This window comes from Ciconia boyciana, chromosome 8 (assembly GCF_034638445.1).
Source record: "Ciconia boyciana chromosome 8, ASM3463844v1, whole genome shotgun sequence".
Taxonomy (NCBI): domain Eukaryota; kingdom Metazoa; phylum Chordata; class Aves; order Ciconiiformes; family Ciconiidae; genus Ciconia; species Ciconia boyciana.
Window position 1 is genome coordinate 14423155 of NC_132941.1, and position 23097 is coordinate 14446251.

The 23097-nt window shown below is 38.1% G+C and overlaps 1 protein-coding gene across 6 annotated transcripts in view; it reads right to left on the reverse strand.

Moving 5' to 3' along the window:
* Positions 1–2790: 2790 nt before the first annotated feature.
* The window catches only part of ATOSA (atos homolog A), a 50983-nt gene continuing 30676 nt past the window's right edge, over positions 2791–23097 (reverse strand). For 5 of the 6 annotated variants that reach the window (XM_072870941.1, XM_072870939.1, XM_072870942.1 and 2 more), the window contains 11 exons: positions 20941–21125; positions 19869–20071; positions 19291–19416; positions 17166–19017; positions 16552–16668; positions 15526–15605; positions 14638–14746; positions 13628–13786; positions 11660–11728; positions 10608–10807; positions 2791–5186 (listed from right to left, as the gene is read on the reverse strand). In XM_072870941.1, the coding sequence (XP_072727042.1) occupies positions 5033–5186; positions 10608–10807; positions 11660–11728; positions 13628–13786; positions 14638–14746; positions 15526–15605; positions 16552–16668; positions 17166–19017; positions 19291–19416; positions 19869–20071; positions 20941–21125 (3254 nt within the window). In that variant the 3' untranslated portion in view covers positions 2791–5032. Of the gene's footprint in view, positions 5187–10607; positions 10808–11541; positions 11729–13627; positions 13787–14637; positions 14747–15525; positions 15606–16551; positions 16669–17165; positions 19018–19290; positions 19417–19868; positions 20072–20940; positions 21126–23097 lie in introns of those variants that run through there. The other variant, XR_012043904.1, reaches the window with a different exon arrangement.

A 23097-nucleotide genomic window follows, 5' to 3' on the forward strand; every position in this document is an offset into this window, starting at 1 on the left:
TGCTTTTACAGATCAAAACAGGAGGAGCCGAGTCCTCAGCAGCTTTACCCGAGGATCTTTTTTGAATCCCAGACACCGGCTGACAGGATGGGAGGTCTCAGTCCATCGAAACTTCTTCACAGCGTGGTATCAAGTTACATAAAGTATTTTCTTCCCTCTCCATCTACTTTTCACTGTCTGTTTTTTGGCAGAACAATAACCTCCTTCAGACGCTCTTAAAGAACATAAAGGAGGGGTTTAAATAACTCACCGTTAATAAATCTTTAGGGGTCCCTAAATATGGGGATTACGTGAACAATAAGGTACAGATTTTACTTAATACTCAGTTAAATGAATGTATATTCCCACTTTTCCTATACAAAACGTCTTTTCCTATTATCTTACACCACTTTCCCATTATTTTGACCTCCATCCCTCCCACTGCAGTGTATGGCCTGCGTTCAGCGTGCCCTCTGGCTGAGAACCAGCACATGCTCTCCATCTTGCAGACCCTGCATGTGTGGTAAACCAGCTTGAGCACAGCTCAGGAAGGATGGGCAAGGACAGGCTTTGTGTGTTTAAGGTCCAGAAGACAGACTGAGACAGGTCAGAAAAGGCTCTCAATCAAAACAGAAGCTGTAAAGTCAACAATTTTGCCACAGTTGGATTTTACTAACAGCCTCCCCAACCAGTAGTTGGAAGCGTTTTTTTGAGCGACTGAGAGATTCGTCCAGAGACCAGGATTGTGTAGTAGTAGGGAACTCAAGGCATGTGCGTATCCCTTTTTCAGGAAGGGATACAGCAGGGCAGATTGCACAGGAAAATCATAGAAGGCACTAGTGACTATTTTTTTGCTAATGATAGAAAAAGCGATGATAACGGTGGGTGTGCCACATTTGATTTTAGCAAAACCAGGGGGAAATGGTCTGAAGGTGTAAAAAACAGCAACACGTAGAAGAATGATCATAAAAAGGATGACGTTCATAGATTTTGAAAGGAAGCAGAACAACAAAGCTGTGACAGCAGACAAGAATGCAAACTTCAGGAATTTCTTTCAAATCTCTTAGGGAATTAACGGGAGGGGAAACCAGAGTTTTGAGGATTCAGCAATTCCTTAATGAAATTATTTCTTTAAGGGAACAAGCGTAAACTATACAGTGCAGAGGAAGGATGGGAAGTAAATTAAGAACCTCAGGAAAAGCACAAGTTATTCAATGGCCCCAAATACAAGAAAGCAGCATATAGAAACTAGGTCAATTTTTTAAGGATGTGCATCTAAAGCAGATCATTAAGACAAAGGGGCACAGAATCATTCCTGAAAATTACTGAACAAAACTCGTAAAGACCAAAAGATTTAATGTTTATTTTGTTCAGTCTGGCATGAGCAAGATAGCTAGTGTAACAAATGGAATATAACTTTAAGCTGGAATAAGGAAAGATCGGTTTATAGGATACTTGAATCAGTTATTTTTTTCCTTATCTGGTAAATATTTTCAACTTGGATGAAAAATTATCCTTAAGGGTTTAGAGACCTGACTGAAGCAATCTCCAGTTAATTAGTGGTCATCCATATAGGAACCTGTAGAAAATGAATGGGTTTCTAGCAGGCTGATTAAATAGGAGTAAGGGGAGGACAGAATACAAGCTATATAATTAAGCTGTCTAATCAATAATTACCTGAGAAATCATCTAAAATAAGCACTCAAAAGAAACTGAGTGACATGAATTCACGTTTAAGAACCAGGGTTTCACACAGTCGTATTTCCTTTAACGAAAAGGAAACAGACCACGTGGAGAAGTGGGTGAAGGTGGCTGAAGTTCCAGACACCTTCTGGCATTAATAAGGCCTCTGACACTTCCCCATGCAAATTAGGGAAACTTAACTACATCGAACTTTAATGTGGTGGATGCAAGTTTGTTGGAAATAGCTATCAATTGTTCAAACAGCAATCGTGGTTAGTACGGTCTCACAGAGGGCTTCCCAGGGCCAATATTGCTCATCAGTTTCACTGGTGACCCGATACATACTATAAACTTTATTAATATTAGCAGATTACATTAAGAGAAGCTACAAGAACACTAGAAAATAATTGCAATTCAGATTCAAACAGAAGATCAGATACACAATCTTGGGTAGTGGGAGAATGAAGTTCAATAACGACACATGCAGGAAAGCTACCGTATTGGGAACAAGCAGGTAGGACACCTCTGTTACACTGGAGAACAAGATGAATGCAAGTTGACATCTGATACTGAAAAATCAAGTATTATAATGGGATGTATGAAGAGGACTTTAATCCATAAGACTTATCAACCCATCCTTCCAGTCTAATTGGCACAGAGAGGCCCTGCTTGGGATGCTGTGTCCAGCTTGAGGCACTTCAAGACAGGTTCAGACCAAAAGAAGAAACCAAAGAGCCAGAATGATGAGAGGTGCAGAAAATAAAATCTACGAGGCAAGGCTGGCTGAACAGTCTGGGGTTGTCTTAGATATGGAAAACAAGACTGAGAAGTAAGATACAAGAACTAAATTGTTTTCTTTGCTTATAGTGAAAAGGCCAAGTAGTATTTGACTTCAGCTGCAGCAAGATTTTGTTGGACATTATAAATAGCTTTCTTGTGATAAGTATAGTATAACACTGGAAGAGATTACTTGGAGCCTCCATCACTGGAGGCCCCCATAAACCACTCGGAAACATTTGTCAAAAATAATTCTACATGGTTGAGCCTATTCAGGAGTAAAGAGAAGCAGCAAATGACCTCTCAAAAATTAGTCTGGTCTCATTTCTTAACCTATGCATAGGTGGTCATGTGGAATTCAGTCCATATTTTATGAACATTCAGCATTTCTCCAGGTGCATCCCTAATGGAAAGTGTTAACTCAGATCAGGCTGTAAATGGAGAATGACTTAGTTAAATCAAAGTTGTGCATGGATAATCTAAGGTCACTTTCATTCTGAATCCATACAGGGACTAAGTGTAGTTTGACTATTTAAGTCAATACAAATTTATTTCCTAGACATGACTTGATGTGACCACATATTCAAAATCCACACTTCTTTGCTATTCAAAACAAATATATTACTCTGAAGGGAGAAAAGGATGGCTTGCAGAACTCATTTAAAGTCATCAAGATACACACATACAAACATTGCATATTGTCAGTGCAAAATAAAAGGTTAATCTATTACAGGTGAATTGTGACTTTTCATTAAAAGTGTGTCCTTCTCTCATCCTTTTTTTCATCAAGTATGCAAGCAGATGTGCACCATGACACAAATAAGTACTTTTGAGGATACATGCTGTTTGCTTATGACTCAGTAGAACCTAGGACACATTCTCATTACACTAGTCTGGATCCTAGTTCTGTACACAGTACAACTGCAGTTGTATTTGACTGTTCTGCTACCAAAAGAAAACTTAGTTCTCAGTTTTACAGGGCACACAAATGACTAGAAACTGCAAACAATCTCTTCCTGTACAGTTTTTCCCAAGTCTTTATAAAATAAATGCTAGCTAACCTTTGAAAATGTAGTGTAACAGAGGGGAAAATACTGCTGGAGTGGGGAAGGGACTCAGTAATATCTGAGCTTTGCCCTTCTGTAGCAACAGTCGTTTGAATACACAAGATAGTTTATAAGTACCATCTGGAAAGTCTGGTCTCCCTTACTTTCCCTGGCAGACTTCCTGGAGATTTCATGATACACTGACTTCGCTCTCATCTAAGGGCAGTGCCAAATACACAAGATGCACGTTCATTCTTTCTCCAGAGTCTTCATCAGATAAGCGTGTTATACTCACAAATATGAAGGTCACCTTTCATATTACTGACACTCTGAAAACCAACAGCGATGTAAAGAAAAACGTATAAACCAAGGTGAGACTGTTGAGAAACTCGGAGATCTTTGGCAAACATCATAAAGCTTCATTTTCATTATTAAATATATACCTCAAATATAATCAAATGCTTCTAACTTTATTTCTCTCAGTTACACAGTTGAACACTTAGCATAAACTGTTTATCTGACTGTGTTTTGTTTTAGGAATACACATATGTATTGGAAAATATTTATATGCCCAATGTAGCATTTCTAGTAAAACTTCCTATGGCCACCTAGTGGCCTAAATGGAATTGACCTATTAAAAATATTTAGGATTACATGAAGATTCTCCTTATCTAAAAATAAAACAAAAAGTACAAGTTTCATAGCTTTTGCATATATTTAAGATATAAATACTAATTTGTTTGCACAGTACATCCTTTAACACAATCTGAGAAATCAAATGGGGGAGGGCAGGAATTTTATGTGAGAAAAACTAGTAACAGAAAGCAAAAGTGGCCCTTAAGGAAAGAAGGAAATTGAGGGAGCAAAATATGAATTGAACCAATGGTCTGAATGCATGAGTAAGTAAATAAAGAATCTGCACTGTGGTTGCAAGTGTTATTGAATCTGTATGTGAGGAAAAAAAAAAGGAAAAGGGTACTGTTAAAAAGAAAAAAAGAAGAAAGCTAAATGCTTGCATAGTATGAAATGTTATGGAAAGTCACCTGTTGTCCCCATTTTCAATAACTTAAATGAATATCACTTAAAACATCACACAGATTAAAGACATCTGTATATATTTCAGATTTCAATATTAATGCCAAAAATACATAGTATGATTTTACATAGGATTTATGCTACATTAGAACACTAAAGACAAACATCACTTGAGTATTAAATGAAACATTAAATATTAAATAACTGAAAAATAAAATAAAAAGTGTAAACACTAAACTAACTTGGGAATTTGCTATTGCAACACATCCAATGAAGTGGTTTTAAACAGTACAAAAAGATTAGATTTAAGTATGTTTCCAGTCTACTTGGAATACACAAAGCTCATTCCAGAAACCTTTTAAAAACTGGTCCAGGATCACATAAGAACCTTCTCCCTCTTGAGCGCTATTTTCATTCTTTTACAGACTTAACTTTATACTGTCATCTCTACTGATCTTCACTTGTAAGGAGTAATCAACAGTAAAACAAATACTGTAGTTTGCCATTGTTTGCTAGCATCTTGGTGAAAACTGAGGATTTGTTGGAGATTCAGTGTAAGATTTGAGTTCATATGCAGCGCCGCTATCAACTTCCATGGATTTCCGAGAGAATAGGAGCCTTACATCTCTGTGGAGGTAGATCTTTCCAGATTTAGAACTCTGGAACCTGAAAAGATACAAATATCTGTATTATCCAAAACAAAAGATTAATCTTTAAATATTATTGAATTAAATGCGTTTCGTTAAAAGATTAAGGCCAAAACACATTTGAACATACAAAACTAGTCAGTTAAAATGAAAGAACAAAGAATAACCTAACATTTTTCAATCTAATTTGTTTCCTTCAGCATTTAAAGGTTCTGTTCCTAATCACCAATGTAGTGTACATCTTTGAAAGTGGCATGGAATATTTGAAATTCACACTGCCATTATGTACGAAGATTAAAGTTCTCCTCAATCTAGAAAGGCAAAAAGTGCTCTTCAGTGAGCAGTCCTGAAAATGCCCCCAAAGGGTGGCCTAAGCACACACAAAAGGGAAGGTTCAAATATCAACTAAGGCACATATACATATCAAATACATATTTCAGTGCTAGCTACCATACAGACAGATTTCATTGCTTTCTTTATGAATGTACCAGTTTACTGAAGTTTACTTGAATGTACCAGTTTACAATGAAGTTTACTACTGCTTTATACCACATGCCAAATTTAAGTCCAGCTCGAGAAGCAGTAGGTACCAGCATCTCTGCAGGCAGACAGAAAAAAGACTTTTGCACAGAATACAGAGCTATTTCAAAGAGACTATAGTTCACTGGCCCAATCACCAAAGTAAACAGTGACCAATTTCTGGGCCCGTTTATCTTTTATGCTGCAGCTAAACAGCCTAATTTAGGTCCTCCAAACCTGCCAGGAATGTGCCAGTTCCACTTTTGCTGAGATTTAACAACTATACATAGAGAGACGAGATCTGCATTTCAGAGAACTGTATTCTATAGTCTTCATCTGGCAGAACTCCTTAATTTCCTTCCCTCGACCAAGAAAGGCATGAGAGCCTAAGGAGCATTTCTTATGGCAGCTAAACTTAACGTCACTATCACTATGCCATGGTAAGGGAGAAAAGCTATTGCTACTGTAATAGAAATAGAAACAGAAAAGCTATCGCAATGACAAAATGATACCATTACAAATGCTGAGAGAGCAGTGCACGCTGTATTATCACATGTATTACGATTTGCACAGGTTTTTAACAAGCATTTACTCGTTAACCGCACTGAAGCAAAAGCAGTATCTGTAGAATAAACCTAGCCATAATCAGACTGAAATTCTGAGAGATACGAGAAATAGACAACTACAGAAGATCCATCAAGGTTTCATCATCTGGGGCAGGCAGGTTGTAGAAATGGATTCTGTGCCACCGTTTTGTTCAGGTGAGTGATGCAGAACAGCCTGTAGTCATCCCCACAGCCAGACAAAGGAAAATTCTCCTCTCCTAGATACAGCTATCAAGGGCATTAAATGTGGCGGGGTCCAGCAGAATGCTCCTACTGGCTCCCACAGAGCTCCCATCCATCACTATTTATTTGCTCGGTGCTGTCAGTGTGAAAGCCCTTTACCTGGTAGGCAAAGGGGAGAAGATTCTATCTTAAGAGAGGACTCTGGAGGAGAGCACAAGAAGGAAGAGTGAAAGAGGTGAGGGACAGACTGAACACCACAAACAGTTAATTCAGCATGTAGCTCATAAGACATTTTAAATTGAAAAAAATTACTGAAAGATCTTTTGCAGCAAAAGTATCATTGAAATTAATTCACACAGAATAGATAGATCTAGTTATCAAAGCACCATCATAAAGTAGAGCTCAATTCCCAATTCAATGGATCTATCAGAAAATAATTAGCAAGGTCTAAACTTCTCAAGCTTACTATTTTCTATTAGTGAGAATCCTGCAAGACTCCCTTTGCCCAGTAAAACTTCCCTGTAACATGGCTTTTCTGAGCATGACGTTTCACAAAGACTGAAGGGGGATGAGTGGGAGACAGCAACAGGGTTCAGGGGATTCTTCTCATCTCTGCTTCCTAATTTTTTTTCTTTGAGAGATGTTTATCGTAGTAATTGGCATTTAGAAATATTGCTTTTCATACATGCAAATACATTGGAATAATCAAGAGACAACCATTACATACACTCTTGTGGGATGGTGATGGAGTGGCCAGCATGGGACTGGCTCCAGAGCTGTGGCAGCTCCAGTAGTTTTGTGTAAAGGAATCAAGAAAAACACAACGGAAGTCTCTGACAGATGGTGTCCTAGGAACAGTATCAATAGACAAATACAGGAAGGCTTAAACACACAAATATCAGATGAGCTAGAAAGTCTGGCAGAGGAAAGAAAGTGATAAACATTACTGAAGAAATGACAAATACAAGCACAAAACCCCTATATATATTTCACAGGCCATCAAAATTCACAAAGAACAGAGTAAGCCACAGAAACACGATATAGCGGGGTGATCGCAAAAACATATGTAGCAAGACACGTTTTGCAAGTGGAAAAGACTACACAACACAATCTATAAAACCTGGAAGTAAAATCATTAGGACAAGGATACAAATTTCTAGATCAGGAAAAATGCTGAGAGATCAGAAAGATCAAAAAGCAACTAGTAAATCAGTAATAGCAGGTATCTTCAGCTTCCACCAATAAATGTATCATATGCCACATTAGGAAAATATTTTTTAAAAAAAGTTTCTCAACACCTTGAGGAATCACTACTTTTAACAACCAGTTTCAAGCTTACCCTCCACCTAGCCTTCAGTAACAGCTCCTATTTAGCTGTTAAGCAACAACAGTTATACTCCATGCAATTAAAAGAGGCAATATGTCAGTAACTAAAGCTGTTGACCAAGCTTTAAAAACTGGAAAAACGCTGAGCTGTGGGCAGGTTAACTGTTTAATTGCCTTTTATAGGGGTGCCAGAATGTGACCTAGAAACCAATGGATGGTCGTCACCCTCACAACACTGGGCAGAAATGAGGCGTGAGCGGAGCTGGCCTCACAGCTCTTATGCTCATGTAGATTTAATTACAATGCAAAAATCATTGCTTCACATGCAACAAAAAAATTTATCCTCAAAGCATCTTCAAGAAATGACTTAAACTGCAGGTGCAACTCTTGATTTTTCTTACAGTGAATAAAGCTATGCGGTCCGTGCAAGCTGCATTTTATATCTGTAGCTGTGGGTACAAATACAGTCTAATGGCATATTGAACAGTATCTCAAACGTACAAAACTGCATGCAGAAGCTGCATACACAATAAATCTGACACTTTAAAAGAGTGTTGTAAAAAATCTGGCCGCCAATGTTAAGTTCCAGACCTATGCAAGCATTTTTGCTGAATTACCACTTGAAAAGAAGCTTTCATAATGTGAGTGCTGACAACTGTGATTAAGGCCTCGCAAGCAGATGTGACCACAATGCAGCTTACTGGTGGTGACTTCATTTGTTTTTTTGAGCAAAATTTCAACATGTAAGCTTAAGATGCTTGTTTTCAACAACTACTGCAACTAAAACTGAAAGGTTGTTCTAAGCCAACTTGAGTAACAAAAAAAAAATCTTAATAGTTTAAATTTTTTAGGTTTGTATATAAGTTTTCAGTAAAACAGGTTTGAGGAAACATTGCTGCTTTTAAAAATGAAAGTTTTAAAACCAACTTACATTTGAATTAATATACTGCTAAGACTTTTTAAGCTCTCCTAATTAAAATCCATCTTTAATAAGGAAGGCTACTAGATTGACAACTGAGTCTTTTATAAAATCTGAAGTACTCTGTATAATAAACCACAAGACAGATCAACATAAACTACTGTAATATTTCAAGTAGTTTTGCAGTTCTTCCATTATGAGAAAGGACCCACTGTTTAGGTTCATCTCTGAAGCAAAAAACTTCTGGCATACTCTGCGGGTATTCACTTTCCAAAGTAAGCAGCTAAGCATCGTAATTATCAGTTTGTTTTTCCAGCCAGAAATGGATGCATTGCCAATGAGTTGATCCCTACCAGAGGTCTGAAAGCTGAGCTAAATTGTAGAGGTATTTCAAAACTAGAAGCATCAGAACTGCTACATTTCTGTCTCTTAGCAGGTATCAGAAATAGGAAGCTCATGAAAGAAGACTTCTAGCTATAAAAGATGACAGAGAAGAAAGCAGGTTTGCCTTCAAATAGAAGTAATTATTGGGTCTGTCTACAACAAATTTACAAACTACATTAAAGCAGAAACTGAAAGGGGACACAAGTCTACCACTCTTCACGCCTGTACACCAGACCCAGTTGGCCACAGATTTTTGCCCACCTCTGCAACTGATGCCTGTTCAATCAACATTACAAGTGAATAGAGCCTTTTATTTGGGCTACACGCTCTTTTTCAGAATTCACCCCAGAAGAAAATTTTTAGAAGGTGGTTAAGTTAGACACGACATGTTAGTGTGGCCTGAAAGGATGAATTTAAATCCAGGCTAAAATTCAGAACGAAAACACAGTTCAACAGCCTCATCGTGATGCTATTTTCAGACTCCAGTAAACCAACACACATTTTTTATGACTGTCAACTTTCATTTAATAGGAAAGCTTGGCCTGCAAACGCTGCCCTAGACAAAGTTGTGTTTCAAAAGTCTGCTGGGTAGAAATCAATGCCACTAAATAGGGAAAATAATATGTACCAGAAGTAATTCTACAATGAGTTAAAGAGAAAAGTGTAAGAGATTTGATTTTCTTCTGCTTGCTCGCTTCAGAATGTCAGCCATCGTCAGGTTTCCAAGTGCTGCAATGAAAGCACTGGGTCTGCACATATGTGGTTTGTTTACTACAATAATGCAGGCAAAAGTCCGCAAACTGCAGAAAGACAGAGTATATCCATCATTCCTCCTTTGTTTCAAACTGCAGCCTCCAGAACATCCCGAGAGCAGCAGCACAGTATCTGGTTTCAGGCAGTGCTTTGTAAATCATTTAGAAGGAAGATTGTGTGAATATTTTATAAAGTGAAAGGCATTCTCAGTGGTATTGCATCATAAAACAGGTATTTACATTTTTACCACTAAACACTGTATTTTTAGGAGTAACTCAGAATGCTTTTCATGTTACAAGCTATTCTGGTGAAGAGGCATGTGTGAAGGGCACCTTCTCTACCTTGATCCTGAGTTTTGGCTTTTGCCCATGTAACATCCACACTCACCATTTCCTGTAACCTCCAAAAAAGTACATTGATCCAGCCAGAACTAAATCTCTCTTGCTAAGAAAAGAATTAAGCTTTACAAGGCTATACAAAATACTTCAATGCCAAGAAAACACTTTATATTTTAACTTTGTTGCTCCCAAGCAGAATCCAAATTATTCATTAGCTCTTCTTCCTCTATTGTCTAGCTTATAGACCAAGTTAAAAGCATTGTTTTTTAAAAATAAGTCTGTATACAGAAAGGCTGGCTGGGAAAGAAATCACGAGATAAATTTTGGCAGGTAATTATTTTTTGTTTGGTTTTGGGTTGGTTTTTTTGTTTGTTTTGTTGTGTGGGTTTTTTTTTTAACTCCGAGGAGCTTACCTCAGATGTATGAGGTAGCGTAGTAGCCTTTCTTCAGTCTGTTGACTATTTTCTTTATTGACAGTTCTCTTGATTTCTCGTCTCACAGGAACAGAAAAAGTTCTTTGCCGTAGGAATGTTTGATGATTAGCTGGCATTTCTCTCAAGTCATAGATCACCACAAACATCTTCACCACAGTTTTGTTAGGGTTAAATAAGGTCTGAAAAGACAAACAGTTCAATACAATACTCTTTAGAGAGGACAAATTTCAAAAACAAAAACAAAAACAAAACCCTCCACCTGCCAAAATAGTCACCATCCTCTATGCACTTTGTTCCGGTGCCATGCAGAAATGTTTATGTAAAAACATTGTGCAGTTTTTCTGTTTTTCAACACTTCAGCTACTAGCAAGTCCCATTTTTAAATATAATACTAAACACAACCTAAGCTGAATGAAACACTAGTATATGACTACTATTACTTTACTAATCTGCATCCCCATTTTTGCTTATTTTTCCAGTCAGCTTTTTGTCTACACTGTTTTCTAGACACAATACACTCACAGGAAGCACAGTGGTGGGCTCCGCTTTTAAGCCTGGCATTACTAATGTGTTACCCTGGACTGGGGTCTTAAAAGAACAAGGCAGATCATTGGTTCTAACCAATGACTGTGATTTACTTTACGAACTTTTTACAAAAAATAGGTGGTGTTAAAATGTTACAAAATTTAGATACGACTGAGTATTTAATCTTAATCCCTTTAGAAGGATTTCAGAATTTGGATTGTGGCTAATTACTTCTCCATTACTTCTTCAAAGCCATGGTGTCCCCAACTATTCTGAATCTTCAGCAACTGATTTTAAGTCTCTTCACAGCACAGATGGGTTCAAAGGTTGGGAGTCTTTTTTGTTCCACAAATTACACACAGATTTCTACTTTGAATAACTACAGTACCTACAGAGATGCACATTTCCACTGCTAGCTTCATGCTCATCTCCAATAACCTCATCTCCTCTGCATGACTTTCTTGATATTAGTGGTTTCAAGGCACCCGTATCTGCTGAGTACGTACCACTTGTATTGTTCCTGAAGGCGGTACCCGATAACCCCTTTTACCAAGGGATTCTAAAGTAATTACACCCTAGAAAAAAAAGGCACACATTTAGTTCACAGGGAGAGATAGAAACAAATCAAAATGTTCTATTAATGTAATTGTATTTATTCAAAAAACAATCAGGAATGTATAAAAACTACAAATAAAGAAGGCAATGCATTTAAGATGCAGTTAAAAATCAACAGTAGGGGCCTTACAGATATTTTGGCAGATCATTAGAAGCTGTGCAATAAATAAGGGGTATGGTCTTCTCTTGAAACAAGATCCAAGTCTCCACAAGACTGCTAGTCTTCAAACTAGCAGTCGAGGAGCTATGGTGAAATAGAGCTTTCTTTTCAAAGCAGCTTGTAAGTTGAAACGGAAGATTTGTCTCCTCCTTTCCATTTTTCTACCACCTACAATCGCACCAATAATACTCCAAATCTCACAGAACTAATTTATGCTTTTCAAAGGCAGCAGATGCACTTAATCTTCCATTCTAATCCAAACTTTAGCGACGATGACATCTGCTTTTGTACCAGCTGTGATCTACAGAGCATCCAAGTGTCCCACACGGTGCTGTAACACTGCTGAGGCCACCCTTAGGGTACTGCCCTAGAGCACATGTCTGATTAACCCGCAGTGCACAACTGTTGTAGCCCACTGCACTGGACTTAAAAAAAAAAAAAAAAACAAACCCCCAAACAAACAAACAAAAAAAAGATGACCCCAGAGCAGAGAAACTAGCTATACAAACAGAAACAATGTTTCTGATGATGGAGGCACTATACAAATGTTGTATTAATCCTGGGAGACTCATCCATAATAGCATGTTTAGAGCATGTGGAAAAGCCTGAAACAATGAAACCCAGCTAGGAAAATAAGCAATGCTACTTTAACCATTTGAGGAACATCAGAATCCCTTCACCTCCTGGAAAATCACGTGAAATAATCTAGAAAGATGAAAGCAAAACAGTAGATACTTCTTTGCAGTGGTTAAGAGAAGACATACACAAGTTTAAACTCAACTTATTACTCAAACTTAATTTGCAAAGCCATTTCATTTTCTGAACACTTTTAAAAACAGAATGTCAAAAATATGGTAAATGCTATGAATTTAAAATCTAAATATTGGGATAATCAGATGTTCAATGCTTTACTTACATGTTTAAACAGACTATTTACCATATTTTAGACAGACATACACATATGAAAACCTCTAAAAATTAGATCTGTCACCCAGGTAACACTGAGGTTCCTTAACAGGTGTTCAGAACAAATCTGGCCATCTGATTCAATGATAGCATACAAGACATCTTTTGCTTTTTACAAGGAAGCGCTTTTAGACATCCAAAAACCGTGCTGTCATTGTAGAAATGTGGAACAGAATTAGCACACTGATACCGAGAACACAATACCATGTCAGTGCGAACATCAGCAAACCATGCAGCTTGTGAGAGTGCCACCTGTCATGCTAGCTCAGACAATATTTGCTTTAAAAGAAAGGGCTGAATAACTTCTGAGTCTAAGGTCTCCATCAGCCATTGTACCTTGGCCTGCACCTAAGCCACTTGCTGGCAGAGCGGTTAGTTGTCCAGGGCAGCTGCTTATTGGGACAACAAAATGTATCCCATTAAGTCCAGCTGTGGCCTCACTGCCTATTTTAAGTTAGATGGATAAAAAGAGATGGTGAGGGTTGATCACTCCAGTGTGGAGGGAGACAAATATGTTCAATATCCCAAGATGAGAGCAGTTGGATGGTGGGGCAGAGCAATGGGAGGAAAAGCACCAGTTAGGGAAAGGAAGAAGGGACAGGAGAACTCCATGATAAGCAGCTGAAAATAATCCAGGTCCCTGCAAATCCCCACTTCCTGAACCCTCTACTCACTGAGCTCTTGTTCTTCACCTATCAGAATTTATTTAAAATAAAACCAACCACACACTTACCATGTAAGGAGAGGGTGCATTATCATCTGAAACGCTGTAGAATGACACTTCAACTGGCAGAGTCATGTGCGTGGGACAAAAGACTCCACTTGCTCCCACTTCCGCTGTGAAACCCTCCACGATACCGAGCGGGTCTAAGCGAAAATTCAGGACAGATTCCTGAAAAACAAAACACATACAGCTTAGGTTGGGAACGCTGCAAATAAAATATAGCAAAACTAAGCAGCAAACAAGGAAACAAGTTTATATAAGAACTTGGGTCTTTCATAATGTGACCTGCCAAAAATCAACACTGAGGCAAAAATTATGATGAACAGCGGAACATTCAGTAAGATGATAGTGGTTTAAGAGAAAGCATCATCCAAATCCAGTCTTCATCCTACTGAAACTGGTGCAAAAGCCGACAGAGAATTTTATTGCAGCAGGATCTATGCATGATTTTCCTTGACATACACTATCTGAAAAAATAATAATCTAGAATCTGTAGCTTTCCTCAATGTATTCACTCCATATTTCACAAATATGGAGTACAATACAACCCGTTAACACACTAGCTATTAGTTGTTATTTGATATGCTACATGAAGTGAAAAACTGGAGGCTACATTTCAAATATGTTCTGTTCATTACACTGATTTAACACAGCTTTTGTGACATATTAAGTAGACTTTAAGAGTGAAAATGTAAAACCCTTTTTCTAGGTATATACATTATAAACATGAGCAATTACAGGTTGTTAAATCTCATTTAAGTCAACAGAACACCTCTGAACTTGACTATAGTGGGAAATAAAAGTTATAAGCAACTCATTGTATCTGAATCTCTGAGACAGATGATGTCTGGGGCGTGAAATATGTGCCTTTACAGCTGGAAATTAAAACAAATTTTATTCAATTTAATTATGAACTTTTACATTGTAATCAGGCTGGAATTATTCACAGTAACGCACTTCTAAAAGCAGTACAGAAGAATACTAAAAATACCACAAGAATTCTAGAGAATATGCAATACCTCAAAGTTTCCCAGAAGGCTAAGACTTGTTACTGGTGGAGCACTAGAACTTAGAAAAGGTTTCCCATGGCTCTCTGGATCACTGTCTCTGTTTATAAATTGTTGTGTGCTATTAAAAAAAAAAGAATAAATATAAAGGATAAACACATTTGCTTTTGTCTTCTGGGTATAAACAGCTCTATAAAGAATCATTTATTTACTGTATTACAAAATGCTGTCCTAAAGAAGTAACAGTTGAACATTGCTTGTTAAGACTTTAGCAAAAAATTTTCTAGGTAACTGAAAAAAATCCTTTCGTAAGTTTTACGTTACAAGGGATAAAGACAATAAAAATGTAGGTTGTTCATTAACTCCATTAGCAGGAACCAAAGTATCAGATTATTTTCTCTTGTATGCAGATATTTTTGTCTCATATCCTGAAGTTCCCAACATCAGACTACCATACTAAAAGCTGTTTTTATGATGTGTATTAATGTATAAAAGGTCATGGTTGGTTCCTTTTAGAAGTTAAGTTCTCTGAACAAGTTAAGGCAAAATATTTAACCCGTTCAACACTGAGAACAAAACATAACATAAAAATAACACTGATTTGAAGAAGAGTCAACAATTACCATATTTTCTGTTTGAAAATTCAAGTATATCTTACAGCATACCTACTTCTACAGGGGACAGAGTTCATCCCAGCAGCAGCTCTCCTACCATGGTTATGTCAGAGCCGTGCTAACCTGGAGACCCCTGGGGCAACTTGGCTGCCAAGCCTTATTTCAAAATAAGGATTCTTTTGAAAGGCACGCATTTTTGTCTTTGCTAACATGCTTTGTTGTTGCATACAGATATGTATATAAGTCTCCCCCAAAATCCTTAAAGTTTCTGGTAAATAAAACATACCTTCTTGCAGACAGACATTTCAACTGCAGCAGTGATGAATCCAGATCAAAGCACCCAGACTGTGTTTTTCTTTGAGGAACCTCAAGAGGGAAAGATGATGCTAAATTTGAAAACTGTACCTCTAGTAAGGACAAGTTTGCCAAGAATTTTCATTACATTACAAAATTATAAAAACAGAGCAGAAGAGAGTAATTCCTATACATTCTAAACTTAGTGAAGAAAATTCTAAAATTATTAATGACAAGACTGTAAATTCTGATTAACAGGAAGTACTTAAATAAAGACTCATTCAAGAGGCTGACATCTCTTTGGAACAGTACAGAACGTTACTAATAAACAGGCTGTAACAACTTCCATCCAAGTTCCCTGAAAATATGACAGCCTTTACAAGCAGTGAAGAATAAAACATATCATGTGTTGATTACAAAACATCACTACTTCAGTAGTTTTAATTGGGACTGCCTTTTTCTTTAAAACTCCCAAGAACCTACCAAGAACTGTAACACTTCCCCAATGTGTCTGACTTATCACAGCAGCTTTGTATCTCTTAGTCATTCAATGACATCTTTGATTGCTGAAGAATATACAGTACAAACTGTTCACAGAAACAAAAACTTTGGAATAATATGCAATCAGGTATTAATAACTCACACAAAAAGTCTTAAATGACAAAATATGTTAGCTTACACTTAAAACACTGATCTTCAAAATGCTTTCTTTTGTGCTCTCAAATAGCACCAAAGCATTTTTTTGCCATAGAATTTTCCAATGTCACCTTCTGTTAATCTTGATAGGATCTCAACAACTACGTCTTTAATATTTTCTTTTCCAGAATTATTGTTCAACTTCATTTGAGTGTTAACTCTCAAATTTCCACTTGCAACAGTATTCACTCTGACACTGAAAGTAAACACACTCACTTCACCTAGGTAATTTGTCAAATTTTCTACCATACACAGATATTAAAAGAACAAAATACTTCCTTTCTCATTTAAAAGATACGTTATAATTTCAACAATAACTTACAGGACTTGAAAGCAGAGGCAATCCAGTTCTGGGATGAAAAGCCTTGGTTGAAGTTCCATCCAAGGATCGAAAATTATGTTTCCGCCATATATTTGTGTGTTTTAGAGATGGTGCTTTCTGTCAGCAAACAAATTTATGCAAGATATCAATGGGATATTTCAATGGCCTATCATGGTAATACTTTGCTTGCTGTAATGGAGAAAAGTTCTGAACCAGGTGGATCTGCATCACACTAGCATATTATGAAATTTTCAGTATAAATTCCCCTTGACTCAATCTACAATCACACAGACTGCTTCCTATAGATCACATACCATAATCAGACACTGGCATACTTATAAAAAGACAGGATGCCTAACTGCCTATGGAAACTGTTGTTCATAATGCTATCACTGTGAACAGAGTAAGACAATGTTCTCAACTTACAATTAAGAAGGTATGGAGGAGGCACTACTGGCCAAACATTACTTCAGACCAAGAAGACAACAGTAACACGCTGCTTCCTACAAAGTCAGACTTAAATCCCTCTTCACATTGGTCCTTAGCAGATATAAGGTACAAGCTATCTGACTAAGAGCAGCTATAGGAATTGGTCTTTTCCTGTATGTATTTACCTGTACCTCTGGGTTCTTCAGCCGCTCACACTTAACTACACCGTCTTCTGTAGGTTTCTTCTGAGAAGTGCTTTGGAAATCAAGGCCTACTGGGTCTTCATTCTCATCATGTGCAGTTTTTGTTTTATCTTGTTTGTTTTTGTTTTTGAAGCTGTCATGGTCTTTATTTAAATAATTTTCAATACTAATAAGCTGAGTATTTTGCTCATAAATACTTGGGGGTTTTGAGACTTTATCTAAACACTTGACCTCATTTTTGTGCAAAGAGTCAGATACCTGCATCACAGTGGCTTTTTTTGTACCTTCAAGTATTCTGCATTTATCAATCTGTAAATTGTTCAAACTATCCATGTTGTTGTTCTCACTAACAACTGTTCTTTCTTTAAGTTTATTTGTGCAAATCTGTTTATCAATGCTGCTGAAATTTGAATACTGTTTAATTCTATTGGTTATCTGGTCTTTCTGGGCATAACCAGAATGTATCGTTTCCAATTTATCTGGCAATTCAGATTTATTTTCTTTAATACATGATGATGACGTATGAACGTTAGTAAATATATGAGAAGTTTTATTTGAAGTCTGATGAAATGCATTCCGGACAGCTTCACTGGGTTTTGCTAAAACCAATTTTCTTCTTGCTTGGAGTTTCAGAGAAGCCTTCAATTCCCCATCAAACCTAGAAGGACTGATAGGAGTATCAGGTGTCTTCATCTTTGATTTACTGCTGTCTTCTAACAAAGAAAAATCGGATTTAGCAAAAGAAACAGAAGACAGTTCCTTGCCTTTCTTCAGCAAATTTTCATCTTCATATGTACTTCGGAAAATTTTTGAAGTAACTGGGCTAGTCTCATGCGCTTTGAATGGACGTCCAGTAACATGAGAAGTAGCTGGATCACAATGAATCAAGTGTTGGGCAATCCTTGCTATCACCTCCTGCCGCTCCTGGAGCAGAGAATCGATCAGGGGATTACTCTCTCCTGCTGACTGACGGCCACAGTGGTTCACTGGAACACGAGCATCGAGCAGTGTGATCTCTGGTATTGCTCTAGTTTTGCCTTCATCACCATCTTCTTGTATTGCATTGTCTAACTTGGCAATAGAAACAGGGGAGGTTTCCTTGCCTTTCCTTGGCAAGTTTTCGTCTTCATAAGTACTCCGAAAAGCTTTCGGTGTAGCCGAGCTGTTTTCATGCATGTTGAATGGACGTCCAGCAACAACTGGTGAAGTCGCTGGATCACAGTGAATCAAGTGCTGAGCAATCCTTGCGATGACTTCTTGTCGCTCTTGAAGTAAAGAGCCTATCAAAGGATTGGTCTCTCCTGTGGGCTGATGAGAGCAATGACTATTCGAAACATGGGAATCAACAAGAGAAAAGGATTTAAAAGTCCTGACAGGTATTTCATGAGATTGTGTCTTACTGTCTGCTGTAGCATTATAGCACTGAACTTTAGACTGTGATGCCCCAAAGTCAGATCCAAGACCGGTAGATGGATAAAGTTTTAAATTTCTGATAGATGTAGTAAATTCAGGTGTCTTTTTTCCATTAAGTAGGCCTTCAGGTGTCATTGTCCATGTCTGTTTCCCACAGAAGTGCTGCAGACTGGAAGTACTGCATTGCTGTGCCGCGCCAGAATCGCTGTGCTGATGTAACTTACGCTCTTGCATTCGCTTTTCATAAAAGCTAAGGTTGGTGTGAATACTACAGGTCAAAACTGGGTAGTTTGATTGTCTGGGCAAGGACTGGACGCTGACTCTCAAGGCCACATTGTGAGAAACATTAGGAACAGGAAAGACATGCTCAGTTGGTGTCTGGGAGAAAGTCCATTGCAAGTCCACATCTGCAGCGCTCACCCTGAAACAATACAGAAAGGCATTTACAGAAATATCTAAATTAAGAGTCTTTAATTATCTATTTCATAACACAAATGTCTAAGAAAAAGCATTAGAGACACCAGCAACTGCTGTACTTTGTGAAGTATATGAATCCTACACAACCGCCAAAGTACTGGGCCAACAATGTGGCACCTTCTGAAAGCAAGCAGAAAAACAGGAGGGAAGAATGGTTTTAAGACAAGTTGCAACAACCTGCAAACAGCGAACAAGTTTTTTTCCATCCCAGACATACCTGTACAGAATGTTTCGGGGAACAGCACCATGTGAAACACTCAGCCATGCGCTTAGCTGAGAGAAGAAAACAAAAGAGCGAACAGCCAATAAAAGGGTCTTCTCTTCAATAAATCGATCTCCGCTCCTAAAACATATTAAGAGAAACACATGGATGTTGGTAAGAATATACACAGAGAACTATTAGGACTAGAACTAGGATGTTTTCAGATCTTCATTCTGAAAATAAAACACAGCTGAATCAAGCAAAACAATGAAACTCCTCAAACATTTTGAAGATTACAGAGCCCAATTTGTTTTTATCCACATAATAAGTTATACAATTTAACATAACAAATAATGTATAAAAATTACCATTTTCAGCTAGGAGCATTTCATACTCTGCATTGCACAATGTGCACTGCAGAAAGTATGAGTACAGGAAGATTAAAATTAAAAGATGCTTAGATGTCACTGGTAAATAGTGGTTTTCTTAGATCAGTCCTCATGGCAAAGGGCCAGTTCAAAACCTGATTACTTTAACGACTTTAATATGACAAGATTCTTGCAACTATCAGCTAATCCTAATATCCAACTTACTGTCGAGGAACTGGCTCCAAAATCCACCTTTCTAACAGCAATGCATCTTGTTTGATTGCAGGATCATTTAAATCATTCCCCTCGGTGGTGGGCCCTTCATCACTATAGCAACAGTCGGGAAGTAGCATCACTTCTACCATGATTGGAATATTGTTCTTCCACAGTAGCATAACCTCAGATCTGGTTCGCCTAGCTTGACGACACTGAGGGAAAGAAAAAATGTCAACATATGCAAGCCATAAAAATACTAGCCAGATTTAAATCTACTTTAAAAACATGTTCCAAAGTACTGGAAAAGGGCAAGGGTCAAATTCTGTAAACTAGGTTTCACCAAATCGGAGATAAGATTCCAGAGCTATTAAATGAAAAATAATTAACAAATCCTTTATGGTTGCCATTTGAGCAACTTCTGGAGAAAATTAAGAGAGCTCATAAAAATCCATTTCCCCAACCACTATACTTTGCTACCTTGTACTTCTCTCTCCACAAGTCATCCTCTTGGATAGACAAACTCAAGCAGTATCTTTATAAATTCTGTGTCCTGGAGCAGGCTAACTTCTGCATGAATAACTTGAATTCACACAGTACTTAGGAACTTTTACTTGAGAGATGGGATGCTCCAACCTTACTCCCAAATAGACTAGCTAGATTTGATGTGCTCATGCTTTTTGGATCACTAACTTTTCAAGAATACCTGGAAAAGCAAAAAGTTAGGCAAGTCAGCCTATATTTTCTCAAGAAAAAAGAAAAAAAAACCAAGAAAAAAAAACAGACTAAGAATGCTAAGTATAGCGCTCACCATTTGCATAATAAAGACTCAAACAGGTACTGCATTCAGGCAGTCGTGCAGAATTTCATTTTCAAGGATAAAAGGCTTAGTGATCTCTCATTTTAAGGACAGATCTATTATTAGTATGACACTGAATTACATACTCGTTTAAACACAGGACTGACAGAAAGCAATTGTTATTCATGCTTAACTGTGAATCTACCATGGAGTTCTCAGCTGACTTTAATCATGGTAGCAAGGATGCACACCACGACACTTAAAATGAAATGGGTACCATCATACCTGAGCCAGTTTGTCGCTGCATTCATGCTTAGTTGTTGGCGGCTGACTTGATTGTGCCGGCGGGCAATGAAAGCCCTCTGTTCTGCCCTTGATCGAATACTCAGGCGTTCGACCTTCAGTGATTAACAAGGCCAAGGAGACCAGGAACTCCTCAGCTTCATACTCAAAGTATTCATCCAAAGTATCTGTCATTTCAAAAAGACAAAAAATAATTACATCTGCTCTATAACAAGCTTTCAACTGTTGGCTGACGCCGCAGTTTGTTTCAATTTACACTTAAAACAAAAGCTATGGGAAATGGATCTTTGTATTACACTGGCTGCACTCCCCATAAGGTCCAAGTTACTGTACCACCACAAAACATCTTTCCTCATCTCATAACATTGTCACTACAAGCAGACAAAATTAGAAATACTCTAAAGAAAGCTTCATGTAGTAACTGGTCAATGCTCCAGATGTCAGCAGTGCTGAGAAATAACTGTTTGTGTTGTGAACCACAGCTGGATCACAGCTTCTCTAGAAGAAAAAAAGTTTCCTGGACTCTAGTGGGAGAAGTCGGATGGCAGTATGACTTGGCATCATTAGAATCATGTGACAGATAGAAAGAGAAGTAACAATACATCATAAAGCATTAAAAATTGAATAAGAAAAAAATAGAAGTATTTACTTCTATTAGAAAAAGTGGGACACAATGTTCTTTAAGATTTTTATTGTGAGTCCTTCCTGCTGAGAGCAAGGCTTACTTGAGAGGTCCATTTTTAGTTACCATTAACACATAGGAAAGGTTCCCAAGGAACATACAAAGTATTCATTGTTTTGTCAGTCTTAACCTCCACAAAGAATTAAAATTCAACAAGTCTTCATAGACAAAGCAGCAGTTGGCATTGCTCTTCATGAATTACCCTGGCACACTTGATTCCCGCAGAGATAGGATGCACCAGTCCCCTGATTTTATGGTGTTTTGTAGAGCACCCTTCTCCTCCTCCTCCCTCGAATGTCACACATCATTCAAACAGATTCAAGTACAACCAGATTGTGTCATTCCACTCTCTGCTTGGAAACGCTTAAGTTTCAAAATGATTTAGTTACTGAAGAGGTTACAGAAAAATATCTTTTCTGAGAAAGCTAAAATAGATTCACTTCAAAGTCTATTTTAAGAGCAGCAAAGAAAAGCAGGTGGAGGCAAGGCTGCCAGCGGTTCTTTACCTTTATTTTTATGCTTTAGGGGAACAAAAGCACATGACATCTTCACAATTTTAGCTTAAATGTCCTAGGCCATCCACCAAAACAAAACTGCCCAGAGACAGAGTTAATTTCTATTCATGTTTTGATTACCATACATAAAATACCTTTCCACTTGGAAAAAAAAAAATCAGAAGTCTTTTTTGTCTGCATTCCCTAATAGCAGAGCATTTGGCAAACGTGGCAAGACAGACTTGAGAGTTCCATACAAAAAGGGATGCATGAAACAAAAGCTCCAATTAAATGTGCAATTACCTGTATATGCAAATTGTAAAGTGTGTAAAACTAGCTTTTGCATGTACATATTTGCCTAGCCCAGGCTTGTACTCCATGGACCCCAGGGCTTACAGCCTATTTTGAGGGATCTACATAGGGTAAATAAGAGAAGTCAGCCCACTGCCAGGGAAGTCAGTTCATTGCACAGGAGTCCTCATCTTTACTGACTCTTTTTTCCCCCCTTTTTTAAAAAAGGGATGCACTTACACAGCTGCTTTGGGTGGCAGGGATGGGCTATAACTGGGACCCTCTTCCCACCGTGCACCCACGTCTGTCCATGACACAGACGGCCAGTGGTACAGCACTCCTGACCCACCCCATACATGCCACATCTATGAAAAGGTGCCAGGTGCTGGACTGCCACAACCAGCAGAAGTCCTGTGGCTCCATCCTCCAGGGGAGAGCAGGGAAGGGGCTCTTCCGAAAAAGTCGCCCATGCCAGCTGCCTACCCCCAGCCCTGGGGAGCCACCCCAACCAGGAAGGGACCGCAGGCCCCAGAAGAGCAGGGTGCTGCCAAGATAATTCATCTGGCCACCACCTGCCCTCAGGCAAAAGAAAAGCCAGAGGATAGATGAATTACCCTAGAGGACCCCATATGGCACGTGAACGATACATTAAATCATCTGGCATGAGTTAAA